Here is a 27,578-nt window from a genome sequence, read left to right as displayed (position 1 = left end):
AACACACCAGAGCAATCCAAGACATTTTCCCTTGACTCTTACTATATACAAACCTTTTCTAGTAACTGCTGTTAAAATCACAATGGATTCTCATATCAACATTTGTCCATAACTAATACATGCTTGCAGTATACTGTATATGCTAATAGTTCACATGCAGACATGTTTGTATGTATGTTAGGCATCTGCTTTTCTGCATTCCACTTTAAGGTTGCCTAAGTTGACCAAAGCTGTTCTTATGTTGACCTGTCTGTAAAATCCAAGCTGTTGTATAATCTAATTTTGAGCATCAATGTTTAATTTACTAAGTACATTTTAAAGGGACACTCCACTTTTTTTGAAAATATTCTCATTTTCCAGCTCACCTATTGTTAAATATTAGATTTTTAGCATTTTGGAATCCATTCAGACGATCTCTGGGTCTGGCGTTAGCACTTTTTAGCATAGCTTAGCACAATCCATTGAATCTGATTAGACCATTAGCATCGCGCAAAAAAATAACAGCTCCAGGATGCAGGCTGCAATGATTTAACGCAGCAGCCGAAAATAGTCCCCTTGGTAACTTTCAAAAGCAGGGGACTATTTTCGGCACTGCGTAATATCATTGCTGCGGCCATGTTGCGGCAGCGGGGTCCTTGATTATTACATAAAATGAGAGTATAGTTCCTAACCATATCTGCCTAGAAAATCAAAACTTTTAATTTTCCATCGGTATTAGTACACGATGTACCTACAGAAGAGTCAAGTTTTAAATAGGAAAAATATCGAAACTCGTTGGTGATTTTTTAGCGCCATGCTAAATGGTCTAATCAGATTCAACGGATTATGCTAAGCTATGCTAAAAGTGGTACCGCCAGACCCCCCTTTAAAGATATCAAGGTTATATTTTCACAGAATGTTCTTTACATTATGTAGCATGATCTTATGTAGAAAAAAAATATAACTTTAGCTTGGTTTTCACAGACTGGTCTCTCTGTCTCTCTGTATAAGCATTTTTGTCCTTCATCACCAGCTGCTAGTGGCCAGTAGTTCCAGCCAGTTTCCTCTGACATCATTAGCCCATATTTCACCATCTCTCATACAGGAGGGACAGAAACTATTTATCATTTTATTACATGCAGTATGGAAAACTGAGATTTATGATGTCACCTAACAAACATTATTTTCTGTGTTGTGTTTAACAGGTGAAAGCTGATGATGGAGATGGTGGATCATTTGGTGCCATCACATATTCTCTTGGTGGTTCAGGACCTGGTAGTGCTCCACCGAGCCAGTTTACCATTAATAAGGAGACAGGACAGATCTGTACCGGTGTGACACTGGACCGAGATGAAGGATCGGACAGTTTCGACTTTACCGTCACTGCTTCTGATGGGGTGAGAAAATGTCTATTCTCAATTAATTTCTTAATACATTGCAGCTCATATGACGCTTTATATTCATATAGTTTGATACAAAAGACCATTAGTGCTGTCACACAGCACCTAAAACATTTCAGTTTTTTCTCTCTCAGCTGCCTGCAATAACAGTCACGGGTTCTGCAAATGAAAAGGCAATAAAACTCAATGTCCCATGGGCACATTGTTATACACACACACGCTTATTTCCAATGATAAGCTGCTCGCAGCGGTTCGCATTGCTTCCCATTTCAATTATTAATGCAGCCATAATACTCCTCCAGTGTCGGTTGAGTAGATCTACTGTACATATACCCCTGCCGACTGGCCTTTTATAACCTGGCAGGGCAATAATGTCCCGCTGTGAAATATTTACACACAAGAAATGAACGGAATAGATGTGACAGAAGAGATGGGAATTATTGGAATCATTGGAATAATGTTTTCCTATACAGGGAGGTCTTACCTCATCTGCCCATGTGAAGGTGTCATTGGTGGACATTAATGATAACAGACCTACGTTCTACCCTGTGAACTATGCCGTCAGCCTGAGCACACAGAGCGCGCCCGGGACCTCCGTTGTCAGGGTAACAGCCCACGACCCAGATGCTGGTGCGAATGGTAAAGTGACGTTTCACACTGTCTCTGGTGGTGGATCCAATTTCTTCACTCTCAACAAGGACACGGGTATTACACTACATTTATTTATTTTAAATGCAGTATGAGTGCATCAAAATTAGGAGTTTGGTAACATTTGATATCAAAATATATTACATTGTAAAAAATGATGTGTATGTGAAAATATATGGGTTCAACTTTGGCTGTTGGGTGTTTGGATGGTTAATACTGTATCTGAATGTGAAAGAGGTTTTTTAGAGACACTAATTTAAGGAAATGTATAAAAATTAATACAATTTTAATCAGATTTGTTGTTAATAATCTTACTTGGTGAAACCTTTAGTTTACAGGGTTCACCTTTAGTTGTTTGGTGTTTTAAGGGTTAATATAGTATATCAATGGGAATATTTCACAGACACTAATTTAAGGGAAAATATTAAGATATAAATATTCTAATTAAATTTGTATTTACATTTTTTAGCTAATCATATTACATGTTGAAAAAATATTACAGTTGATTGTTAATACAGTATATAAATGGAAAAGAGGTAATTCTGTAAGACTGTAATTTTTAAAGTCGCCATGAAATGGAAGTATCGATTGCTTAAAGGATTAGTCAAATTTCTTTAAAAAAAATCCAGATAATTTACTCACCACCATGTCATCCAAAATGTTGATGTCTTTCTTTGTTCAGTTAAGAAGAAATTATGTTTTTTGAGGATTTATCTAATTTTAATGGACCCCAACACTTAACAGTTTTAATGCAGTTTAAAATTGCAGTTTTAAAGGACTCTAAACACTCTCAAACGAGGCATAAGGGTCTTATCTAGCGAAATTATTGTCATTTTTGGAAAGAAAAAAAATTCACTTTTAAACCACAACTTCTTGTCTTCTTCTGTTTATTTGACGGCCAGCACGACCTCGCGTAAAACGTCATCATGTCAAGAGGTCACGGATGACGTATGCGAAACTACGCCCGATATATTGTATTTTTCTTGCCAAAAATGACAATCGTTTCGCTAGATAAGACCCTTATGCCTAGTTTGAGATCGTTTAGAGACCTTTGAAACTATAATTTTAAAATGCATTAAAACTGTGAAGTGTTGGGGTCCATTAAAGTCCATTTAAATGAAAAAAATCCTGGAATGTTTCCTCAAAAACATAATTTCTTCTCGATTGAACAAAGAAAGACATCAACATTTTGGATGACATGGTGGTGAGTAAATTATCTGGATTTTTTTTAAGAAAATGGACTAATCCTTTAATTTTCCCTGTGGTGACATATATCCGAGCAAAATCGGCTTCTGAAATGAAATAAGGCAGGGCTGGATTTGAATTTGTCCATCGAGATCCGATTGGATCGTTTGAAGTTGGGTCGTGTTGCTAATTGCTAATCGCGGCGATCTTCTCCCGGACCCCGCACACCTGCCATACCATATGACCGGAAGTAAAGAGAGATTGTTTTGAGAAGTGAAGGAGATTTGCGTTTTTAATTAAAGATTATGAGGGCACATACATTTTTTTAAATAAAAAAGCTCACAGATAAGTCATTTGTAAAAAAAACACGATATTGTAAAACAAATGACAGTTTTTAATTTTATATTCATGGCGACTTTACGGAAAAACAGAAAAAAATAATTTTAATAAAATGTTTAGTTAAAATTTGTATTCAGTAATATTACACACTCTAAAGAATGGGTGCATGTAAAATTATACGGGTTTTAATAATTTTAATAAAATTAAAAGTTATAGTTTGTAGTTAACAAATGAGAAGAAGGCTTAGTGCATTTAGCCTGAGTGCATGGTCTTAGCTAAAATGTTTTTGGTGTATCACTTGCAAATAACCAAACATTTGTCAGATTACAAACAGTCTCATCTGTATCTTCATTTATAATTTTCACCTTGCATTTTTTCCTTTAGGCGTGATTTCCCTGTCACGCTCCCTACATGGAAAGGCCAACTCTGTCATCACCATGGTGATCACAGCACAGGATGGAGGTGGCCTTACTGCGCCTGTCAATGCCAGGGTGAACATCAGCATTGTGGCCGGCTCAGTGGCGCCCCCGGTGTTCGAACAAGCGCAGTACTACTTTACAGTGTCAGAGGACGTGCTTCGGGGTACCGAGGTCGGCGTAGTGCGGGCCAGCAGCAGGAACGGTTTGTAAACATCGTTTTCCATGTCTTTATGGAATGTCTAAAAATAAACTAAAACACAGTGAAAAGTAGCCATGTGCTGGAGCATTTTCTCATAAAGCTTTCCTAACCTAACTGCAGTGGGCTTTCTGAACCATATCTGCATCTGTGGGCCAGAGAGGGGTGCTGAAAAGCTTGATAGGGAATATTTTTACTCTGGTTGAGCCAGTTGTTCAAATAGAGAAGCAGCTGCTGCGTGAACTTCATTAAACAGTCACATCTATCACAGATTCCAGTCCTCATGTTGCTAGAAATTATTTGTTGATGTATATTTTCTGACAGACGAGGCAGTTCTTCAGGATGCATAATGAAAATAATTGAGAAATTCTGTAGGATGCACCTGCCTGTTCTGCCATGTGTCCTCCTTATTCAATGTACTTCAATAGCTAAAGTAGGTTGAAGAAGGTTTAAAACCCACACAAAAAAAGATTAATGAGCTATCATCAATGCAAAGTCATTTTAATAGTTCAAACTAAATGGAAAATGACAGAATTTTCAATTTTGTCTGAATTATTCCTCTAACCAGTCACTCGATGGTCACTGTCAATTTAATGACTGATGTACTGTATGTTGCATTGGATGAAATCATCTGCTAAATGACTACATTGTCTTCTCCCATCTCTCTTTTAGTAGTATCTAAGGATGTCACCTACACAATCTCTGCGGGAGATCCAGATGGTTATTTCATGGTTGATTCAGAGACCGGAGCACTAAGAACAAGCCTTCCTCTGGACCACGAGACCCGGAATTTCTTCGATTTGGAGATTCAAGCACGCAGCGGCTCCCCTCCAGCTTTTGGAGAAGCTCGTGTTCGGATCACCATTGCCGATGTGAACGACAACGCCCCTGTATTCTCCCCATCATCCTCTGAGTCTCTGCTACTACCAGAAGCCACAAAGATGGGAACCGTGGTGTACCGCGTGCAGGCAGAAGACCGTGATTCGGGCCCCAACGGGCAGCTTAGCTTTGACCTGATGTCGACCGGCGGACAGCGCACTTTTGGGGTGGAACGGAGCAGTGGGGAGATACGACTAATTGGGAGTTTGTCATATGAGAGCGTATCTCGCTATGACCTCCAGGTGATCGCAAAAGACAGTGGGGCACCACAGCTTAGTGCTACTTTCACCCTTGTGGTCCACATTCAGGCGGAAAACGACCAGGGTCCTGCATTTGACACAGTGAACTACCGTGTTGAACTTAAGGAAAACACGCCACTCAACACTCGGTTCCTGCAGGTCCGCGCTCTCAATAGAGATCCCACCGGAAACGGAGGCTCTTCCAAGGGTTCCACACCATCTGCCCCGCTGGCATACCGGCTCCGTCCGGATGGGGATGCAGCCGGTTTTGGAATCGCCTCCGACAGTGGTTGGCTGTTTGTTAAGAGTGCTTTGGATCGGGAAGCCAAAGATATTTACCTGTTAACCGTGCTTGCTACCTCAGGAAGTGGCCAGATGAGTAAAACAGGAAGCGCCACGGTAAGAGTTTCAGTGACGGATGAGAACGACAACTCGCCACGTTTCTCTCAGGAGAGAGTCTTCTTGGCGGTGAGAGAGAACTTGCCTGCTGGAACCGGTTTTGGGAGAGTGTCGGCTACTGACCGTGATGCTGGCCTTAACAGCCGACTTACATACAGGCTACTCCATACGGACCGTCACTTCCAGATCAACTCTCAGACCGGTGAGACTAGTTTACAACACTCGACAAATTAAACAATGTTTAGGTTTTTTTTAAACCAATGGTTAGGTTTGACCCAACTTATTACATGGCACTCTGAAATGCTAGATTCTGATTGGCCAGTCGTGCAATTCCAAGGTATGTTATTCCAAGAAAACAACCACTTAAAACTTATAACACACGTTAACCCAGATGCTGCATACAATTTTGACAGGTACAGTTTATTATTTCACAAAAAATTTTTCTTTTAACCTGATAAGGAACACTGTGCCGTACACGGTACACCCCCTCCCTTGCACGTGAGGCTGCATTACGTCATTGTAACTTTGAAGCATTAAATCTTCAAAATATACCGTCATGCGGGACATCGTTGTAAAGCTTAGACTTTCGAGATTCCATTAAGCGCACACACAAAGCATAATATGATTTTTAGCAGTCATAAAACTGTAATCTAGTTTTTAGTTACCTGAACCGGGCGGCGCCGATTTAGGATATTTACTTACCTTCAAAATCTTCCCTTTATCCGCTTCGGTGAAATTTTCCAAAACAAATTGTTCATAAATCCCCAAAAGTCCAAGGAAATGGAATATCCAAGCCTTTTAATCCAAAACGATTTGTTCATCTCACAATCTTGACGTTTCTGACCGAATTACGATATAAATAGTGTATACAATTAGTTCACTAATGGACATTCGTTCGAATCTCACTTTTCATTCATGATTTATAATTAATATATTCGGATGTCACGTTTATTGTGCAACGTCTGAGGAACAAATACGCCCCCTTGTGGAATTTCAGCCATTCCATAAGGGGCTACTGACAATACATGACATTATATTTACAAACGATTAAACCAAATAGTGTGTTCATGACATTTGAACGTCTCGTCTTATCTTAAAACCAAAAGTAAACAGGTTTTCCTCATGGTAGGTCTGCATTCGTTAAAAATCAGTGAATAAAATATTTCAAATAATAATTTAATGTTCCTTACCTTACTTATGAGGTAAATAGCCATGTAATAAGCGGGATAATGTACAGACAGCCGGTTGGTATCGCGAAATACCAACCTGCTGCCTATACATTATCGCCAACTTAAAGGCAGGGTACACAATCTCTCCAAACCAATGTTGACATTTAAAATCACCTAAACAAACACGCCCCTACCCCAATAGAATCTGGATGCTGGTTAGAAGACTCGCCCCTTAATGCTGATTGGCTACAAGTGCATTTTGCTACTCCGGCCGATTCCCTTTTCCAAAGCGTATTTTAAAAATTGTGCATCCCGCCTTTACATGTAACGTAAACATTGACAAAAGCGCTTGTTTTACAGCAATATTTGCGATAAGGACTTTTGCTTTGTCTATCTAAAGTGCATGTTTAACTATGTCTTTTGCACTTTTTTGTGTTTGTAGGTGAGATCAGTACCCGGACACCTCTGGACCGTGAGCACCAGTCCAGTTATCAACTCATCGTAGTGGTTCAAGATGGTGGTACACCTCCACGTAGTGCCACAGGAACAGCTCATATCACAGTGCTTGATGAGAACGATAATGCTCCGGCGTTCAGTCACACACAGTCCGGCAGGGAGATCCTCATTCAGGCAAGTTTTAATCAAAACTTTAAATTAGTATGTCATAACATTTGCGTGAGCAGCTTGTACGGTAGGTTTACTAAAGCGCAGTTTACACATAATAAAAATGTCATTAAGTCTGTACGTATTATCTTTAAAAATAAAAATTACATAACTCTGTTTGCAGCAGACTTTGGTGTTTGACACATGGTTGATGTTTTGTAGGTTCAAGAAGGTCTTCCTGCAGGATCTGTAATAGGAACATTGCATGCCAAAGATCCTGATGAAGGAGAGAACGGCACTATTTTTTACTCATTGTCAGGTATGCAAGAGTATGTGTCAGACATGTCTTTTGTGGTCATATTATTGCAAGATGTTATTGCGACTGTAAAAGATAGATGCCCTTACCTTATTACAGTGTCCAGTGTGATGTATTGTACGGTTAACTATACTACTATATCTGTCTCTTTTAATGCTTCCATTTGTCCTTGCATGTTTAGGCTCCAGAGCAGAACGTTTCTCCTTAAACGCGAATACTGGAGAGCTGCGCTCCTCTTCCCCCCTGAGACGAGCGGAAAAGGCGGAATATAGCTTCACCGTGACTGCCACGGACCGCGGAGCGCCATCTCAGAGCTCTTCTACTGCTTTGGTTATACAGGTGAGACTGTCCAAAATGATCGCAATCACTTTCAGAAAGCAAGGTAAGTTTGTCCGAGCTGTGGTTTAGTGGTTACCATTCAGTGTTGAGCTTTGATTCTCATGTAGTTGATACAGGTTTAAAATCTCTCTCTAAATTAAAAAACTTTTAATTTATTTTAAAAAATAAACGTAACTTGGTGAAAACACTGTAGATCACTGATTGGTCTAAGAAAATCATTCCAACCAGCGTCATCGCTATAATGTAAAAGATTAGCTTTACCTTCATGCTCGAGTAAACCTGTTGTTATCTGTGCTTTGCTGTAACTTCCCAAACTCCCTTTTAGCGATAAAAGACATCCACAGTTTATGAATCAGGAACACCATAACAGTTTTTTCCAGACTTGCAGTTTGTGGCGGCACATTCGCGATGCACACGTTCGTATATGCTAAAATGCAACTTAAATGAGGCTCAGCGGAGCACGTCGACCGACGCCACGGGTGTTTGTACAGAAACTGCCATGTGAGACAGAGGTAGTGGTAAACGCGATGTGCAAACATCTATTTGTGGTTGTAAATTTTATTTTTGTGGCGGACTGAGAAATAAATAAATGTATGGGAATGTACAACGACGCTCTCACTTGTATGATGTCACAGCAGTAGGCAGCGCAAATATAATGACACGCCTATAATTCCTCCCACTCCGAAGTGATACTAAACTCGATTGAAAAGCTAACCAAGTCAAAGTGAGGTGAGCTGACCCAGACCAAACCGTGGGGTACTATGCAATGGAAAAGCGCCATTAGTGTCTATAGTACCAGTAAGTAAAAAAAATCAACACAACAGGGCAACAAGTGCTCTCTGCCAGATAATAGTCTAATCTAATAAAAAAGGTATTAACATATATTAAGATCACAATTTAAGGTTGCATTCATGTCATGACATTACATTTATGCCCTTGGCAGACACTTTTATCCATTGCGACTTACTGTGCATTACAAGCTAAACATTTTTATCAGTATGTGTGATCGATCTCACAACCTTTTGCGCTGCTAACGCATTGCTCTACCAACTGAGCTACTCAAGTCTATAAAAGTGGAGGAAAAAATTTGATTCTTATGGTTGGGATTTAGATCAAGTATGAGCAATAAAATGTGCAACAGAAATATCATCTTGGCAAGCACCATTAAATTGAAGGTTATCCTTGAAAAATCTTTTACGTCTCTGCAACGTTTTTTCTTTTTAGATCAGCCGCAGTCAAAAAGTCCTGCAGAAATAGTTTCACATCTTTAAATCGCTATTAGACAAATGAACAATCCACCTTTCACTGTCAAACCACCACCAAGCTTACAGTCCCATGAGCTGTCGTCTCAGTATTCAAGCGGGGAAATGAGTTGTGACCCGGAGGCCAGCTCATGTCTATCTAAACAAAGCACCTCCAAACTTCCAGGATCACTTCCTGCTCCAAAAGAACGTTCTTGTAACTCAATACCACCTATCAATCCCAGCCCAGAGTAGGGTGTGACGTGAATCAGACATGTCACTTAATATTTTTGACAACAGGTTAATGTTCTTCCCTTTTCCTTCCAGTGTAGTATCCAGATGATTCCAAATGGTTTGAGCTCGACAGAATGAATTTGGCAAACCCGATTTTTTTTTGGTAGTGAAATATCTTTAGTGGTTTCACAGATGTGATTTCAAAAAGCGAGTCGGATGCTAATTGTAGAGCATTTGTATGCAATTCGATTTTGTAAAGGAAAGATGAGAGAGAGAAAGGGAGAGAGAGCAGGAAAATGCACCTTTGAATCAAGTGTTCCCAGATGGTTCTGATGAGACCCAGCTGTGGTTCCCTATGATCAAAAGGAACGCTGCAAGCCAGTACCATAACACAGTAGCACTAACTGATACTCTCACATCAGAGAGTCTCACACCATAACAATATCAGGATGATATATAAGTAAAAACAGCCTCACTTTAAAAGTCCAGGGACCTAAAAAAAGGATTAACAGCAATCCCTCTGTTGTTTTCATTTCTACTCCCCGGAATGAGTGTGTTGTGTTGTTTGTTTTAATGGGAATTTCACTATGAAAAGACAAATACAAATTATTTTAAAACTCCACTTCAAGGACATTGAAATTATATTTGATCCAAATTCTGTCATTTGTAATGTTAGTGATACTAATAAATGATTTAGCCTAGTATTTATTCCATGTTTTTGTTTGTTTTTACTCTTTTTCCTGTTTTTGGTACTTGGTGTTGGGTTTTGTGGCACATTTGTTTACCATGTGTCCCCTCAGAATATTTAAAAAATGTGACTGTGTCTGTAAATCCAGGCTGTAAAGTCTCTAATTTGTAGACATTTGATTCAACATTGAACACAAACTTGGTTAGGAAGTTTCTTACAGGGTTCCCACAGGTTTTTGAAATCCTTGAAAGTTTGTGAATCTGGTGGAAAAAATTCTAGACTTTTTAAGCACACGTGCTAAACTATTCGCTTTAAATGCTTACATCTTCTGTATGCGAATGTTGATTCATACCAAAATGCTTTTTTGCACAGTTGTGTTTGACAGATAAAAAACGTCTCAGGTTAAGTATGTAACTGTTGTTCCCTGAGAAGGGAACGAGATGCTGCGTCTTCCTTGCCATACTTCCTGCGTCCCTGTAACGCCGTCTTTGGCAATATTCCAGATAGTGATATACTTCCTGGCTCCCACGTCACCCTGTCTTTGTCGTTAAGCCTCACCATTGGTTGAATTTGATATACACATTAAGACGCACTTATCCATGGGGGCGTCCCCAAAGTGTCACCGCAGTGACGCAGCATGAGTTCCCTTGAAAGGGAATTGTAACAATGCATCTTAAAAGGTAACACGATGTAACCTTGCTCTTATTTGAAATAGGTCCCCACATTTAGTCCTTGAATTTGAGGGTGTTGGACCTGGAAAGTCCCTGAAAGGTCCTTGAATTTGAAGTTAACTAAGGTGTGGGAACCCTGTTCTTAACTTAGAAACTTATCATAATTCTGGATGTTCTTTTAATATAAAAATCTTTCTTTGTATACATCTACAGGTTATTGGCTCCACAAGGACCCCTCCAAAACCCAACACCCTAACTATGACCCTCAATTCAGTGGAGGGAGCCAAGCCAGGCTCTGTGATTGGTTCAGTAAGGTCCCACGACCAACGTGAAGTAACTGTCGGTGATCAGGTGACCTACCTGGTTGTGGGCGGGACAGACCATGATAGCACTTTTATGGTTGACCGTCTCACAGGAGATGTGTACTTGGCCAGAGAGCTGGATTATGAGAAGGGGTCACGGTATAGTTTGCAGATCGAGGTAGATGACTTCTCAAAGGCGTTTCCGAGCAGTCACATGGTGAATTTGGAAATCAACGTGCAGGATAGTAACGACCACGCACCGCATTTTCCAGAAGACCCGGTCACTATCGTCATTCCTGAGAACATACGAGCAGGTTCCTCTGTTTACACCTTCCAAGCGACTGATAAAGATGGCAGTGGTCCCAATAGTGAAATACGCTATTCTATCCAACAACGTTGGCCGGATAACCCAGATCTTTTTCGCCTTGACCCTATCACTGGAGTCTTGAAGTTGGGCCGAGAGCTGGATCATGAAGTGACCCCCAGCCTCTTCCTGGTGGTGCATGCCACGGATTCAGCCGTGGACCCGAATCAAAGGCTCTGGGGATCTGTGACGGCACGGGTGTTTGTTACCGATGAGAATGACAACGCTCCCATCTTCAGCTCCCCCACAGCTGTTAGTGTGATGGAGGACCAGCCGGTGGGTTTTGTGCTACTCTACGTCATGGCCCGGGATGCAGACCAGGGCGAAAATGGACGAGTGTCCTACAGGATCCAATCAGGCAATGCCGCGGGACGATTCAGCCTCAGTCCCAGCAGTGGTAAGAATCATTGCTTCGCTCTTTATGTAAAATCTTCTCGCACCACGTTGCTTTATAGGCTGTTCGTCTAAAGCCTAAAGTAATTTAGCAGGAACGCTTGATTCCCTTGAAGGTTTTATTCATGGGAGCGCCATTTAATTTTGGCCACAACCTCTTTGATTTGAAGCTGGAAATAGGCATTAGCGTGAAATTTCCCTATTATCCAAGAATATGACAATGTATGGCTCAACCAAAATGAGATTTAAAAGACAAAGGCTACTAATTGACTGAACAGCTGCATACGGCTTTTCTTCCAGTACTGTCGAAGGGTTTATGATGTAGGTTAACGATTTAATTTCTGTTTTAAATCAAACACTGTACAAATACATAAATACTTGAGAGGCACGATTTGAGTTTCCTCCGATCACATTTGGAGAACCTCAAAGCTTCCTTTGGAAAAACCTGTGGTTCCTCTTGTAACTCCATCACTTGAGTTTGGTAAAAAACGCAAGTTAATGTCACAGCATGCGGCAATGTGATGATACTATCCAGACTCTGGAAAGTAAGTCATAACATCCATCTTTAGACCTCTCAACCAGTTAAAGCACAAAACCAGAGCTACTGTAGTCTGAAACAGAAGCAACCTTAAACATCTCAATGATGTGTTTAAAGTTACTGTGTTAGGTGGACTATAAATAAAAAGGGGCCGCACACACAGTTTGGACTTCTCACAAACACACCGTTTCGCAGTTAGCAAGCATTTGAGATGCCGTATCAACCACAGGGGTGTGTTTATCCTGACAGACCCTCGGTCTGGCTCCTGTTTATGACAGCAATGCAGAGGGGTATAGCTGGAAAGGTTCAAAAATGGATTATCATAACATTCAATCAACAAAATGTATCTTCTAGAAAGAATGGTTGAGTTAAACTAAAGAGGAAAACAGAAGGAATAAAACAAACATGAATTACAACATGAGCTTTGGATAATGTGTTGGAATTGTATGTTGCACAAGTTAAATCTTCACATTTGGAGTTGCATATTAACAGGGGACCACTAATGTTGAATTAGCCTTGTACTGTATGTTTAAACCATACACATAACATGATGTAAAACTTGGGTACTTACTATTTTATACCGTGACCATGGTACTCCCATAACACTGTTTTGTCTTTGAATAAATATGCATATTCATTTGGGATCTTGAGACACTGTTTATCTGTGAAACACATTTTCTGAAGAGACACGGTGAAAATAATAGCATCTCATACAGTATTTAATCTCATAGCACAGTTGGTCACTCATTACATTTATTACAACATGGTCAAAATGTGTACCCCTATCCGAGCTGGTGGCCCTTAAAAAGGTCCTGATATGTACCATTAGTACAATACATTTGGTAGCAGTGGCAGCCAGTGAATTCTTTTTTCGAGGGCGCACGATGCAAAGCTCGTCACAACATGTATGTAGCCCGTCATGTGTGTGGTTCGTCATTTCAAAATATGTGTTCGGCGTTTCAAGTGAACATATGTGCAACACGTGTCTTGTCAAAATAAGTGCCTGCTGCAGATGCGTCTAAAGGGTTTATGATAAAAGAGACGCTCGCAGTTGCCAGATACTCGCATAATCTCATGCGTAATCAGAGTTTACTGTTAAGGGAGTGTCTTGCGTGTATTTTGTGAACGTGAGCGTCTCTTTTATTATAAACGGTTTTGACGCGTGTGCAGCAGGCACTTATTTTGACAAGACACGTGATGCACATGGTTCACATATTGTAACAAACAAATATTTTAAAAACACGAGGAACAGACGTCACTCCGAACACATATTTTGAATTTGCGCCCCTCGGAAGAGCAGTCACCAGCCACCACTGTTTGTTACTAATATGACCTCTTTATGTGCAAAGCTGTACTTTCTGAAAGTTGACAGCCGGGGGAAAATATTTTTTTTTTAATTATTTTTTCACAGTTAAACTTTTAAACAGTTCCTATAGCACAGCTCTGTGACCCCAGCCATACATCTTCAGCCACAGCTGAGTACAAGGTCATGCTGTGAACTCCTCATGCAGCGGATGTTTTCTCTTCTGTTTTTTCAGGCTCTCTTTCCATCCTGAAGCCTCTGGATCGCGAGGAACAGGAGAGTTACAATCTCACCATTGTTGCAGAGGATCATGGGATACCCCAACATTCAACCACTCAGGTGCTGTCTATCCAGGTGATTGATGTAAATGATGAAGCTCCACACTTTGAAAGCAGTGAGTTTGAAGCCAAAATCAGGGAGAACCAACCAGCGGGAACATCCATACTCAAGGTTTCAGCCACGGACCGCGATCACGGTGAGTGATTTTGATTATTTGATGTAATAGTTGACATGTTAAATGTGTTTTTACTGCTAAAAATAGTTTACATTTCAGGGGATTTCAAACATGCAATGTTTATGACCTTTGTCTGAAAACCTTGCCATCTGGATAAAGCAACGATGTTGTGTTATGGTGAGGGTTTTAACACTTCCTGTGGAGGGACCTTTATAGGACTCATTCTTGGCCTTTTGGGCTGAGTGAGAAAGTATGAGAGAGAGATTGTAAAGTCATTCTCCAGGAACCATTAATTGAGTTCCCAGGTGCTCATGCCAAAGCTCGCTGACTTTGCACGCAATCTGGCATCCGCATGTCCTTGGTCCACAGTTGTGCAAACCATGACTCAGCTGTTGAATCGGATGAGTTGCCTACAATGAAACAGGTGTTAAATCCAAGATGAAAAGATTTGAATCTTAACCGTTTTATGGCACCATGTCTTCTGTTTTAAACAAAATCAGGTTGTTCATAAATACCAGTTTCAGTATTCAGAAAATAGGATTGTTCAGAATAGCTATTAACACACTACGTACTACGTACGTAAGAGCGCAGATGCAAAAGCTGCTAAACGACACCTCAAACAAAAATGAGATAATATGAGATAATATCAGTTTGTTGGCAGAATCCATTAAATGCCACAAGAAGTCCTTTAAGTGAAAGAACAATTGAATGAAGGCGTGCGTACATCGCCGTGCAAGATATATTAAATATAAATATATTAGGATATTGACCCTTTTTAGCATAACCTAATAACCTTTTCATTGCAATTAAAATAAAATCACTGAAGCATAAGTCTGATTAAAAAATGCTCATTTACAAAAAATTGCATTTGAGCTCTTCATTTATTTCTCTATTTTTACTCTTGCAGGCACTAATGGTTTGGTGACCTACGGTGGTGTGACCGAGGACGGATTCACAATTAATCCAGAGACGGGTGTCATATCTGTCACTCAGGTCCTGGACAGGGAACTCCAGGACCATTACACTATAACAGGTACCGAATCACAGCAGGATTGTGGCTGAAAACTATGATGTGAATACAGGTAATCAAAATAGATACTAAACCTGGCTTTCCTTTTGTCAGTGTATGCAAAGGATGCTGGGATACCTCCTAACTTTGCCAAGGCTAAAGTGCACATTACAGTGCAGGATGAGAATGATAACGCTCCTGCTTTTGGAAGGGAACATTACAGTATAGAGGTGCCCGAAAACCAGGAGCCAGTGGAGCTGTTCGCCCTCAAAGCCACTGACCAGGATACTGGAGAAAAGGGCAGACTGGAATATAAGATCACTGGTGGGATTATTAGTCTGTTTTTCTTTTTCTTCCACATTGATTTATTGTTTAAACATTTACATTTTTTGACATTTTGAAAACAGATAATTATAAGAATTTAATATTTTTGCATCAATATTTATTGTGTGCAAGTTATGACTGATGTCTTTACAAAAAAAAAACAACACTATTTTACCTTTCTTAAAATTTTATCAGAAGTAAATTTGCCTAAAGTGTGAGTTAAGAGCCTGATTTAAAATATTCAACTATACATAATAATCTATAATAACAAACTATAATATTCACATTATTTTAGTTAAAGGTGCAGTGTGTAATTTTAAGAAGGATCTCTTGACAGAAATGCAAAATAATATTCAAAACTATATTATCAGGGGTGTATAAAGACCTTTCATAATAAACCGTTATGTGTTTATTACCTTAGAAGGAGACTTTTTTTTCTACATACACGATGGTCCCCTTAAATGGAAGTCGCCATTTTGTGCCGCCAAGTTTCTACAGAAGCCCAACATTTTTTAATAAGTTGTCTTCGACGATGACATGGTTGTGATGTGGCGGCTACCGTAGTTTCTTTATGTGTTTTAAAAATGAGAGGTGAGCAGTGGATTCAGCGTTGGTTGTAATTCACAACCTCACCACTAGATGCCGCTACATTTTACACACTGCACCTTTAAATACACTTGGCAATTTTTACAATTTTGTTAAACTATTTAGTGAAAATGTATTTAAATTTAATAAAATGTAAAAATACTATTTAACTGTCTGATTTGGGACAGAGTTTAAAGATACATAGTTTTAACTCATTCCCCGCCAGCCAGTTTTTGAAAAGTTGCCCGCCAGCATTTTTTGTGATTTTCACAAAAGTATCAAAAAATGACTTCCAGGAATTTTTATATAAAAATATATAAACATACAAATATATCAAATGAAAGAAAAGACCCTATGCTTTCAAACAAACAATAAACAAACAAACAAACAAACAAAACGGGGAAAAAAACGTTTCTTACTTTCTATATTTTTTTTCTCTGCTTATAAACTCTTAAAGGAACAGTATGTAGGATTGTGGCCAAAACTGGTATTGCAATAACAAAACTAGTGGCTAAAACTGGTACTGCAATCATACAACTGGTGGCCAATACACAAAATGACAACATAAACATCAGTTGAGGGCTGCAACTCCACTTTTTAAATGACAAAATCCTGGCCAAACCACTGTTGTCAGTGATATAAGTATTTGAAATGAAAATGATTTCTTAATGTCTAGTGACATATCACGGACATTTTATGATTAATTGATATAAATTCCTTACATACTGTTCCTTTAAATATGGGTATTTTTCTTTAAAAATTATTTTTTAGCAAAAAGCTGAAATAATTGCATTTTTGTGAAGGAATTTTGTTAGAGATCAGATTAAGAACGATTATAAAAACATACACAGAGTTTAAAATTAGTCAATAAAGTTTTGGCTTCAATTTTTTAATAAATTGGGTAAGTAAATAATCTAGTGGATAATCTAGTGGATAATCACGGTATTGCAGATTAACATAAAAATTCATCAGGAACACGTTTTTATGCAAATGTTTTCTCTTAATTGACGAGATAACTCATCAATGGCGTTGAAAGGGTTAAGTTATTAACTTCCAATATCTGTTGTGGAGACACATTACTGTTTACTGCTAACTTTGCCAAATGACTGGTTGAAATTGTACTTCCCACTTCATTATTAACAAATGAAGAGCTCAGATGCAAAATCTCTATGTGCGTCTGACATGTTTGCTTGTAAATTCACAATTTTTTATCAGACACTTACTGCCAACAAACCAGTATTTCTGAGGCCAGTAACCTGAGGCCTGGATTATGCGAATTTGAATCAAACGTATTTGATAAAAGTATAATACGTGCCAAGACCATTCAGTTAATATCATTATCTCATTTTTGACATATGTGGCATTTAGTATGCAGAGCTTTTCAAATATATAATGTCTCTATGTGCTTCTCATCTATAGCTGGGGACCCAGACGGTGACTTCCAGCTTGATGCCTCCTCTGGAGCTTTGTCTACCTCCAGACCTCTGGACCGTGAAAGAAAGAGCAGTTATATTCTGGAGGTGGTAGCCCAGGATCATGGTAGCCCCTCTCTAAGCAGCACAGCCACTGTGGAGATCGCTGTCCTTGACGTAAACGACAACAATCCCAAATTTAGCACCAGTGGCTACACCATCGACGTCTCTGAGGATGCTGCTGTTGGATCGGTGGTGCTGGATGTGACGGCCACAGATGCGGATGAAGGAGAGAACGGTCAGATTTTGTTCTTCCTAAGCCAAGAAGCCAAAGGCGCGTTCGCGATAGACCCAGACAACGGACGAATCACTACCACATCACCTTTGGACAGAGAGAAAAGATCTTCATACACCTTTCTCGTTTATGCCATCGACCTTTCACCTGCTTCCCCCCGAAACGCTACGGCCCAGGTGACTGCTACCATCTTGGATATCAACGATAATGCCCCCTTCTTCATACAAGACCCACTTATCATTAACGTGTCCAGTGGAAGTGTGTCCACGCATCAGGTGGTGGCCACCATGAGAGCAGAAGATAAGGACTTTGGAGCAAACGGGTCGGTGTTCTACCGATTTGCTATGCCGGTTCGAGGATTTGCTATTAATTCCTTAACAGGGGAGATCCAGACCACGGAGAAGCTGCAGACGTTGACCCAAACTCAACGTACGCTCATAGTGGAGGCTATGGACCAGGGCAGCCCTCCACAGTCTTCCCTAGGGGTGGTGATCATCTATGTGAGGGAGCAAGAATACAATGGTATTCGGTTTTCTCGAAGTGCCAGAGATGTTAATATCCAGGAGAATGCAGCTAAAGGTAAAAATAGTCAATTATAAGAAAGACATATTTTTAAATGTTGTGGCTTCTTTATTTCAAAGCGCTGCAAACAACTGTACATTAAATAGTGCTGTGTTTCATTTCAACACAAGTCAATCCATCAGCTTGAGTAAGTGTGGCTGACATGTTCGGATTTTTCCAAACAGGCACAGCTGTTGCTCAGGCCCAGGCGCAGCATCCCGACGGCAGCCGGGACGGCATCACTTACAGCATCTTCAGTGGAAACAAATACCAGTCCTTTAGGATCAGCTCCAGTACAGGTTAGAAACCAGTACAAATGGTTTGATTTTGACAAGATGCATGAATTGCATTCATTGCAAGCCTACTTCACCGCATCACTGTGCTTTCATATTAGGTGAAATCTGGGTGCAGAGCTCCAACGGATTGGACTTTGAGGATACTCCGAGACTCCGCCTGGTGGTGAAAGCCGAAACTACGTCCTCGAGTTCCTTCACGGCCGTCAATCTGATCCTTCTGGACGTCAATGACAACCTTCCACGATTCCAGCTGCAAAACTACGTGGCGTATATGCACGAAGCACAAGGCTACGACTTTCCCATCATTCAGGCAAGGGCTTAGCTGTGAATGCTTTGCATATGCTTAAATCTGCTCATTCTGCAGCCGCATGCTAAGATTTCTGTATCTGTTAGGTTGTGGCAGAGGATGTTGACCAGGGTCAGAACGGTCAGGTGACCTACAGCATCGAGTCTTCGAGTCAAAGCGGCCTGTTTAAGATTGACCCCGTGACCGGCAGCATCACCACAGCAGCCATCATGGACCGAGAAATCTGGACGCAGGCAAAGTGAGTGTTGATCTGTGTGTATTGAGAGGTGATGTCATCGCACTGCAGGTCTTTTATTTCCTCTGTTTTGTGGAATGTAACGTTTCATTCCAGACTTAGTGTTACTTTGATCGTGTATGCATTCTGTTAAGGTTCCCCTGAACTCTCTCATGCTGTGTGCTTTTAATTTACTACATTTTTAGGACTGTATGTGTTTTCGGGGTTGTACGAGTGCATTTTTTATATCAGAAATTACATGTTTTTGCTCTCCATACCAAATACGGTTAAAGAGACAGTTCATTCAAAAGAAAAAAATGAACATTCTGTCTTAATTTGCAAACCCTCATGTTGTTCCAATTCGCTGTTTTTATTTCGTTGAAACACAAAAGATGTTGAGCAGAATGTCTGAGTGAACGATGATTTCATATTTGCTAAGACACTCAACAGTAAAATTGCTCACATGATGTATGGGTGATTCTCATGAAATCCAGACTTAGAAGGTGTCCAACATCAGATATTTTAAAAAGCCCTTGAAGCAAATTTTAATTTTTATTTGTTGCACATATAAGATTAAGGTCTGAACTTACTATAACCATTATTTTTAGAGGATTTACATTTTTTTCCAATAGAATTATTTACATTTTTTAGATTATCATTATCAAAAAGTATCATTACCGCAACATGATATTACATTAAATATATGCATTTACAAACTCATGTTTCGGTAATGAGAACTAAAAAGTTGTCTAGGTACTATGACAAACAAAATTTCAACTTTTATCTGGAGAGAACAAATAAGAACTGCTTACCTGGTAGCCATCTTGAGTGTCACAGTCAATTACGTCCCTTCCAACAATTTTTTTTGAAAATGTTAGTTCCTTGAGGGCTTAGACAATGATTGAAAATTGTTGCGGAGGATGATAAAATTGGTCTTGGACACATTTATATTCCTTATTATTGTCTCTACATTTACCAATGATCATCAAATACCACATGTTTCTTTACTGTAAATGTTTATAGTACAACATGCACTGAAGCGTTTTATTTTTTAGATTTTTTAATTATAAATATTTCCATGTCAAAGAACCAAAATCCAGTCATGGACACGTTGCTGTAATGAAAATTTTCCCCTTAAATGTGGAAAAACAACAAAATTGGTTTGTATGATGTCATTTGAAATCATGTGCAAAATAGTACATGAAGAGATGTTTGTAACTGTATGCTTTTATTTTGATACTCTTTGCATTTACTTTTTTAGCAAAATGTTTCATGACACCTCATAAGTCTAATTTCACAAGAATCACCCGTATGTGAGAAAATGTTGACTTTATGACCTCAGATCTTTTCTCAATTTGCACCAGGCTGGTGATAAAAGCCACAGATCGTGGAAGCCCCAAGCTAGTAGGCACTGCCACCATCACAGTGATCATTGTGGACCTCAATGACAACAGTCCCACTATCCCAATACCACGGGAAGTTAGGGTGCCAGAAAGTGAGTGATATACTTGACATTTAACTCATAGTCTTGTATTCATTTATGTATTAAAATAAAAAATGCATACATTCGGCAGATACTTACAATGTATTTTATCAATATACTGTACTGTATGTGTTGGGATTTGAACCCATGGCCAGTATTATACCAGTCTGGAACAGCTGTCAGTCACTTTTCTTGCTCTGCTTGTTGTTTTGTTCACCGACTAAATGCTGTGTCTCCCTTTCCCTTCTCTTTTCCAGACTCTCTTGTCGGGACTGAAATCACACTGGTTACTGGAAATGATGTGGATTCTGGCCCAGTGCTGTCCTATTCTTTGAAGTTGGATGCGTCATCGCAAGGAAAATTCGATATCCACCGCTACAACGGCCGTGTTTCTTTGATAGCACCGCTGGACTTTGAGGAGAGGACGTGGTATACGCTGACTATTCGAGCTTCAGATTCAAAGCACCAGAGTGAAGCCAATCTAACCGTGCTGGTGGGGGATATAAATGACAACGCACCTACTTTTACACAAGATCTGTACCAGGTGACTTTAACTTTTCTAGCGTTGTAACTGTCTAAACTGTGTAAACATTCTTATCTGTATGCTTTGATGATACATTTTATAACTTTAACACTGGAAACTTGAGGCAGAAGTGGGGGTGATGTCATCGGTGTTGTATTTTAAAGGGACGGATGAAGGTTTATTGGTTGCAGTGTGCTCTAAAAGGGATAGTTTAACCAAAAATGAAAATTTTGTTAACATTTACTCATCCTAAATAATGTTGTTACAAATCTGTATACATTTGTGTTCTGCTGAACACAAAGGAAGATGTTTGTAATGAAGCAGGAAACAGAGGCACCATTTACTTCCATAGCAGGAAAAAATACTACTATGGAAGTCAGTGGTGCTCAAACATGTTTTTTTTCCAAACATTACTCAAAATTGCTCAAAAGAAATAAGAAATTAATGTAAATGATGAGATTTTTTTTGGTGAACTATTCCTATTAGTTTAACTTTGTGTTGAAGGAATAGTCTACTCATTTTCAATATTAAAATATGTTATTACCTTAACTAAAAATTGTTGATACATCCCTCTATCATCTGTGTGCGTGCACGTAAGCGCTGGAGCGCGCTGCGAGGCTTCGATAGCATTTAGCTTAGCCCCATTATTTCAATGCTACCATTTAGAGATAAAGTTAGAAGTGACCAAACACATCAACGTTTTTCCTATTTAAGACGAGTAGTTATACGAGCAAGTTTGGTGGTACAAAATAAAACGTAGCGCTTTTCTAAGCGGAATTAAAAGAGGAACTATATTTTATGGTGTAATAGCACTTTTGGGAGTACTTCGACTGGGCACAGTAACACCCTCCCTCTCCCATTATGAGAGTGAGAAGGGGAGCAGACTTTTCAGGCGAGTCGAAGTACTCCCAAAAGTGCTATTACGCCATAAAATATATTTCCTCTTTTAAATCCGCTTAGAAAAGCGCTACGTTTTATTTTGTACCACCAAACTTGCTCGTATAACTACTCGTCTTAAATAGGAAAAACGTTGATGTGTTTGGTCACTTCTAACTTTATCTCTAAATGGTAGCATTGAAAGAATGGGGCTAAGCTAAATGCTATTGAAGCGTCGCAGCGCGCTCCAGCGCTTACGTGCACGCACACAGATGATAGAGGGATGTATCAACAATTCTTAGTTAAGGTAATAACATATTTTAATATTGAAAATGAGAAGACTATTCCTTTAATTTGTCGTATGTGTGGGTAAGGATTTTACCACCTTGGATTAAGTTTGGTTAAATAACTGCTCATCCGAGGGGCGCTAATTCAAAATAAGTGTTCGGAGTGTCATGTGTGTTGCTTGTGTTTTCAAAATATGTGTTTGTTACATCTTGTAAATCATGTGCATCACGTGTTTTGTCAAAATAAGTGCCTGCTGCACACACGTCAAAACCGTTTATGATAAAAGAGACGCTCACGTTCACAAAATACACGCAAGACACTCCCTTGTAAAACAGTAAACTCTGATTACGCATGAGATTATGCGAGTATCTGGCAAACGCGAGCGTCTCTTTTATCATAAACCCTTTAGACGCTTATCCGCAGCAGGCACTTATTTTGACAAGACACATGATGCACATACATGCACTCGATGCACAGAACACATATTTTGAATTAAGGAACCACACACATGACGGGCTACATACATGTCGTGGTGAACTTCGCATCGAGCGCCCTCGAAAAAAGAAGTCACCGGCCGCCACTGTTAAGTAATCTCTGGATACATGTGTATGCATTTATTCACAGAATAAAGTGTAAATTAATTTACTTCTCAGACTTTGGTGAGGATAGAGAAAATGTAATCCGGTTTATTTTTGTTTTCCAGGTAACACTTCCAGAACATTCTCCAGCAGGCAGTCCGGTAATCACAGTAACAGCCACTGATCGAGATTCAGGAGAAAACGGAAAGGTCACTTACCGAATGCTGTCATCAACGAGGGAGGGGTTTTACGTTGATCCTAAAAATGGTATGCGGCTGATGTTCAAGCTAAACTTTTCATATGTGAAACTTTATTTACTTTATAGTTGAATAATTATACTTTTTATGTTGTTACAGGTACACTTTTCCTTAGACAAAAAGCAGAGTTTGACCCTGAGCAGCCATCTGTGAGTGTAGTTATCGAAGCTCATGATGCCGGGACTCCACCTTTGTCATCTTCTGCTACAGTCCAGATCCAACTTATAGACGTCAATGATAATGCCCCCATATTTCACCAGCTGGAGTACAGAGCCACGGTACCCGAGGACCAGCTTCCTGGAGCCACAATTCTAACCTTGGAAGCAGTAGATGGAGACCTATCTCAGGAAAACTCTGGGTTTGATTTTGCAATCGCTAGTGGGAATGTCGGAAATGCTTTCCAGATTGAAAGTAGTGTTCGTTTTATAGAAGGTCATGGTTTTCAGACGGTTGGAACCCTGATCCTGGCGGAGGGGCTGGATTTTGAGGCGTTGTCACACTATAACCTCACCATCGCAGTTTCGGATCGCGGCGTCCCCCAACGCAGTTCGAGTGTACCGGCTATCATTACAATCACTGATGTGAATGACAATCCTCCTGTCTTTGGTAGAGCTGAGTACGCAGTGGCTTTGAGTGAAGGGGCAGCTGCTGGTACTGAAATATTACGTGTGACTGCAACTGATCCTGATTCAGCTCCGTACGCAGCGGTCCAGTATAGCATTAGCTCTGGGGATGAGATGAAATTGTTCTCGGTTGATCAGTGGAGTGGGGCGTTGAGGCTTCAAAGGCCGCTGGACAGGGAAAGTCGGACTTCCCATGTGGTTATAGTACAAGCCTCAGATGGCCATGGTCATTTTGCTCTGGCTCCTATTAGCGTGGAGGTGAAGGATATCAATGACAACAGACCTTTTTTTCCTATTGCTACTTTAACTGCCAGTATCCGTGAGAACCAGCCGCCCAACTCTGTTGTGACTGTGTTACACGCCATTGATTATGACACTGGTGTTTATGGACAGCTTAAGTATTATATTTTGGACCACTCTAGGCTGGAGAAAGATTTTTTCATAATCGATCAGAACTCGGGAGAAGTTCGTACCAGGCAGACCTTTGATTTTGAGAATGCGAACTCATTTAACTTCATCGCTTCGGCTGTGGATGCAGGCAACAATTCGGCTACCGTCACAGTGCAAGTTTACGTTACAGGAGAAGATGAATATGACCCAGTTTTTACCTCTTCAGACTTCTCCTTTGAAGTACCAGAGGGAGCCAAAAAAGGTCAGAGCATTGGTGAAGTTCAGGCCAGTGATGTGGATAAGGGGGTGGATGGGATTGTACTCTACTCCTTTCCCAATGTCTCACCTTACTTTGATGTGAATAAGACCACTGGTGTGATCTACCTTAAGATGGACGGCTCCAGCAGCTCAAGCGGTGGAAGTCGCTTAAAGAGAGAAACCCGCCTAATGACTATGGACATTAATGCCCACAGCCCTCTTGATAACTCAAGAGTCACTACTGCTCAACTAACCATTGACATTACCAACACATCATTTGGTCTTGCGACTGACCTTAATATTCTACTCGTAAGCATAATTGCTGCCTCTCTTGGAGTCATTGTCTTATTAGTGATAATTGCAGTGACTCTTTATCTAGTAAGAGCAAGGCGCAAGAAGAAAGGCCAGGACACTGGAAATAGGACTGAGTCTTCAGACACAGCTTTGCAGAAATTGGATGAGTCTAAACCCACAGGGGGAGACCGGATCTATCATCAGACCCTTCCTGGATACGCAGGTGTGGAGGAAGGAACAGGTGGCACTTACATGCGAGGAGGTTCCCTTGATCCCTCTCACTCCAGTGGACGAGGATCTGCCGAAGCAGCAGAAGACGATGAAATCCGCATGATCAACGAATACCCAAGAGTGGCCAGCATCACGTCCTCAATGCAAGAACATATCGCCGCCCGGGGTCCTGACTCAGGCATCCAACAGGATGCAGATCAACTCTCGGACATCTCTTGTGAACCTGGGCCACTTGATGCAAGCCAGTGGTTCAAAAGTAAGAAACTGGGAAGTCTCAGTGGTACCCTACTTTCTGGTCAGCTTCCAGTCTACAGAGATGAAGGTGGAGGCTACCTTGGAGTAGGTAGAGGGTTGAACATATCCCATCCAAAAGACTATGCTTTCCCTGAGGACGGCAAGCCATCAGTTGATGGCTCCCTTACAGCCATAGTGGCAAGTGATGAGGAACTGCGAGGCAGCTACAACTGGGACTACCTTCTCAACTGGTGCCCTCAGTTCCAACCTTTAGCAAGTGTCTTTACAGAGATTGCCAGACTTAAGGATGAGACCCTACCGCCCAACAACCCACGTCGACCCTTTCAACCCAAAATTAAAACAGACCCCAAGCCAAGAATCGACCCACCACCCCTCATAACCTCAGTGGCTCATCCGGGAGCCAAATCTGTCCCGCCTAAACCAGCTATGTCACGGACGTTCCACCACTTAGCATCCCTAAAACGTTCACCCATTAGCCACGAAGGCTCTATCTCCTCTGCAGCCATGTCTCCTAGTTTCTCCCCTTCACTGTCCCCACTTGCAGCAAGATCTCCAGCAGTTTCCCCCTTTGGTGTCACTCAAGGTCCCTCAGCTTCCATCATCAGCACCACCGAACACTCACTGGAAAACAGTAACGAAGCTGAGATGAGGATTTAATGCTTCATTTTATAGAGGCCATTTTTTGTCTTTTGATAAGACATATTACTTAAAACGGCAGCATGAAAACCAGTCGCTCAGCCATGATGGTGACGCAGGTGTCTGGTAACTGAAAGGGTAAAAGCGTTATGCGGTTTAGTTATGACGTTACCCTTCATCAGAGCCACCGTAGTGTTGATGTGAAGACTTGTTGTGTCGCTTTGTTTTGTCAACCTGGCTGGCTCAGGAAGGCAAAACATATCTGCTCCTTTTTATACCGACGACAGCTTGAAATCTTTCCAGTGTTACGTTCAATCCATTCAAGATAGCTGCTATCCTCATACTTTATGGACAGCATTGAGAACTGATGTAATTATGTATGTTTGATATATGACTGGGAGATGTTTTCTTTTTTTTTAATCGATGATACTTTCATTTATATATTTTTTATGCAGGTTTAATTTCTGATTGTGGAAATGCCATTTGTTTTGTCAGTGTATGAGTGAAGAGGTGACATTTTTTATATGTATATTTATATGTATGATAGCCACAATGTGTATTATCATTGTATAGTGTCTAGGATCACCATACTGTGCGATTGTGAAATTTGTGACACTTGTGAATGAGTGAAAAATGTTGTATTTGATTATTTATAAAAAAGAGAGCCTGAAAGTATTGAATCTTTCCAATTTTGTATTATAAACCTTTTGAAGTCTTCGCGCCGCCTGCCCTTTTAACTACGCTTTTCGGCATCTTCCCTAATTTATTATAGAAAGGGCCAGACTGTTTCAGGCTCATGGAGGTTGCTTGAGAAATTGAAACCTGAAAGACTTGTTTGTGATTGAGTTTCTTTCAAAATGCCAATAAGACAGAGCAGCTCGTTCACACTGTTTTATGCTGCTTTCAATGATGGTAATAAAACAATGCTGTATTGTCCGCATAACTGAACTTTCTCATCATCCGGACTCCAGGTTACCTTCCAGGTTGATTCATCAGGAACCTTTGCTCTGGACTTTGAAAGAAAAAACTTTTAAAGTGCCCTGCCTCTGTGGATTTGAGCATTTGGACGAAACCAGCGCTATTTTGCTACCTCTGGTGCATGCCTGATACCACCATTGCCTCAAGTGTAACCGGTCCGTGTTTAACACCCAGATGCAAGGAAATGAGGCACCTGACATTTTCAAAGTCAATTAATATTAAAACTTGACATTTTGTTGCCTCGCAGTCTGGAAAGCATCAATTTGCAGATGGCTGCTTACAATCTGGCAGCAATACAGTTTAAATCATCTGTACGTATGTTTAAATCCGATATTAAATTCCTACTGGTTTCTTTGGTCAAACCTGAGTCTTCTCCTGTGTTTCCTCCAAGCTTATTGAAACCTGGCTAGGGATTCGAAAAGCAACTGAACTGTAGCTAAAGGCCAATCATCCGGCTTGTTGGAGAAATGAAAATGATAGGGTCAGAGTCAAATTTGTCCTTCATTAAAAAGCAATTTGAAAGCGTACAGTATGTTTCCAAAGACCTGTGCTGGAGCTACTTAGGCCCTCAGGCTTAGTATATCTAAAGACAATGTGTGCTCATTCC

The 27,578-nt window shown here is 40.3% G+C and overlaps 1 protein-coding gene across 1 annotated transcript in view; it reads left to right on the top strand.

The window, feature by feature from the left end:
- dchs1b (dachsous cadherin-related 1b) overlaps positions 1–27,333 on the top strand; it is a 103,313-nt gene extending 75,980 nt beyond the window's left edge. The window contains exons 2-20 of the mRNA XM_055208463.2: positions 1,185–1,376; positions 1,853–2,084; positions 3,936–4,172; positions 4,839–5,885; positions 7,295–7,482; positions 7,678–7,774; positions 7,953–8,110; positions 11,158–12,007; positions 14,080–14,319; positions 15,206–15,331; positions 15,422–15,631; positions 17,636–18,502; positions 18,670–18,783; positions 18,879–19,090; positions 19,174–19,325; positions 20,666–20,796; positions 21,042–21,328; positions 23,175–23,316; positions 23,406–27,333. Coding sequence (XP_055064438.2) covers positions 1,185–1,376; positions 1,853–2,084; positions 3,936–4,172; positions 4,839–5,885; positions 7,295–7,482; positions 7,678–7,774; positions 7,953–8,110; positions 11,158–12,007; positions 14,080–14,319; positions 15,206–15,331; positions 15,422–15,631; positions 17,636–18,502; positions 18,670–18,783; positions 18,879–19,090; positions 19,174–19,325; positions 20,666–20,796; positions 21,042–21,328; positions 23,175–23,316; positions 23,406–26,014 — 8,091 coding nt within the window. The 3' untranslated portion in view covers positions 26,015–27,333. The remainder of the gene's footprint in view (positions 1–1,184; positions 1,377–1,852; positions 2,085–3,935; positions 4,173–4,838; positions 5,886–7,294; positions 7,483–7,677; positions 7,775–7,952; positions 8,111–11,157; positions 12,008–14,079; positions 14,320–15,205; positions 15,332–15,421; positions 15,632–17,635; positions 18,503–18,669; positions 18,784–18,878; positions 19,091–19,173; positions 19,326–20,665; positions 20,797–21,041; positions 21,329–23,174; positions 23,317–23,405) is intronic.
- The last annotated feature ends 245 nt before the right edge of the window (positions 27,334–27,578 follow it).

Source organism: Misgurnus anguillicaudatus, chromosome 12, assembly GCF_027580225.2.
Source record: "Misgurnus anguillicaudatus chromosome 12, ASM2758022v2, whole genome shotgun sequence".
Taxonomy (NCBI): Eukaryota; Metazoa; Chordata; class Actinopteri; order Cypriniformes; family Cobitidae; genus Misgurnus; species Misgurnus anguillicaudatus.
This window is presented reverse-complemented; position numbering and strand designations above follow the sequence as displayed.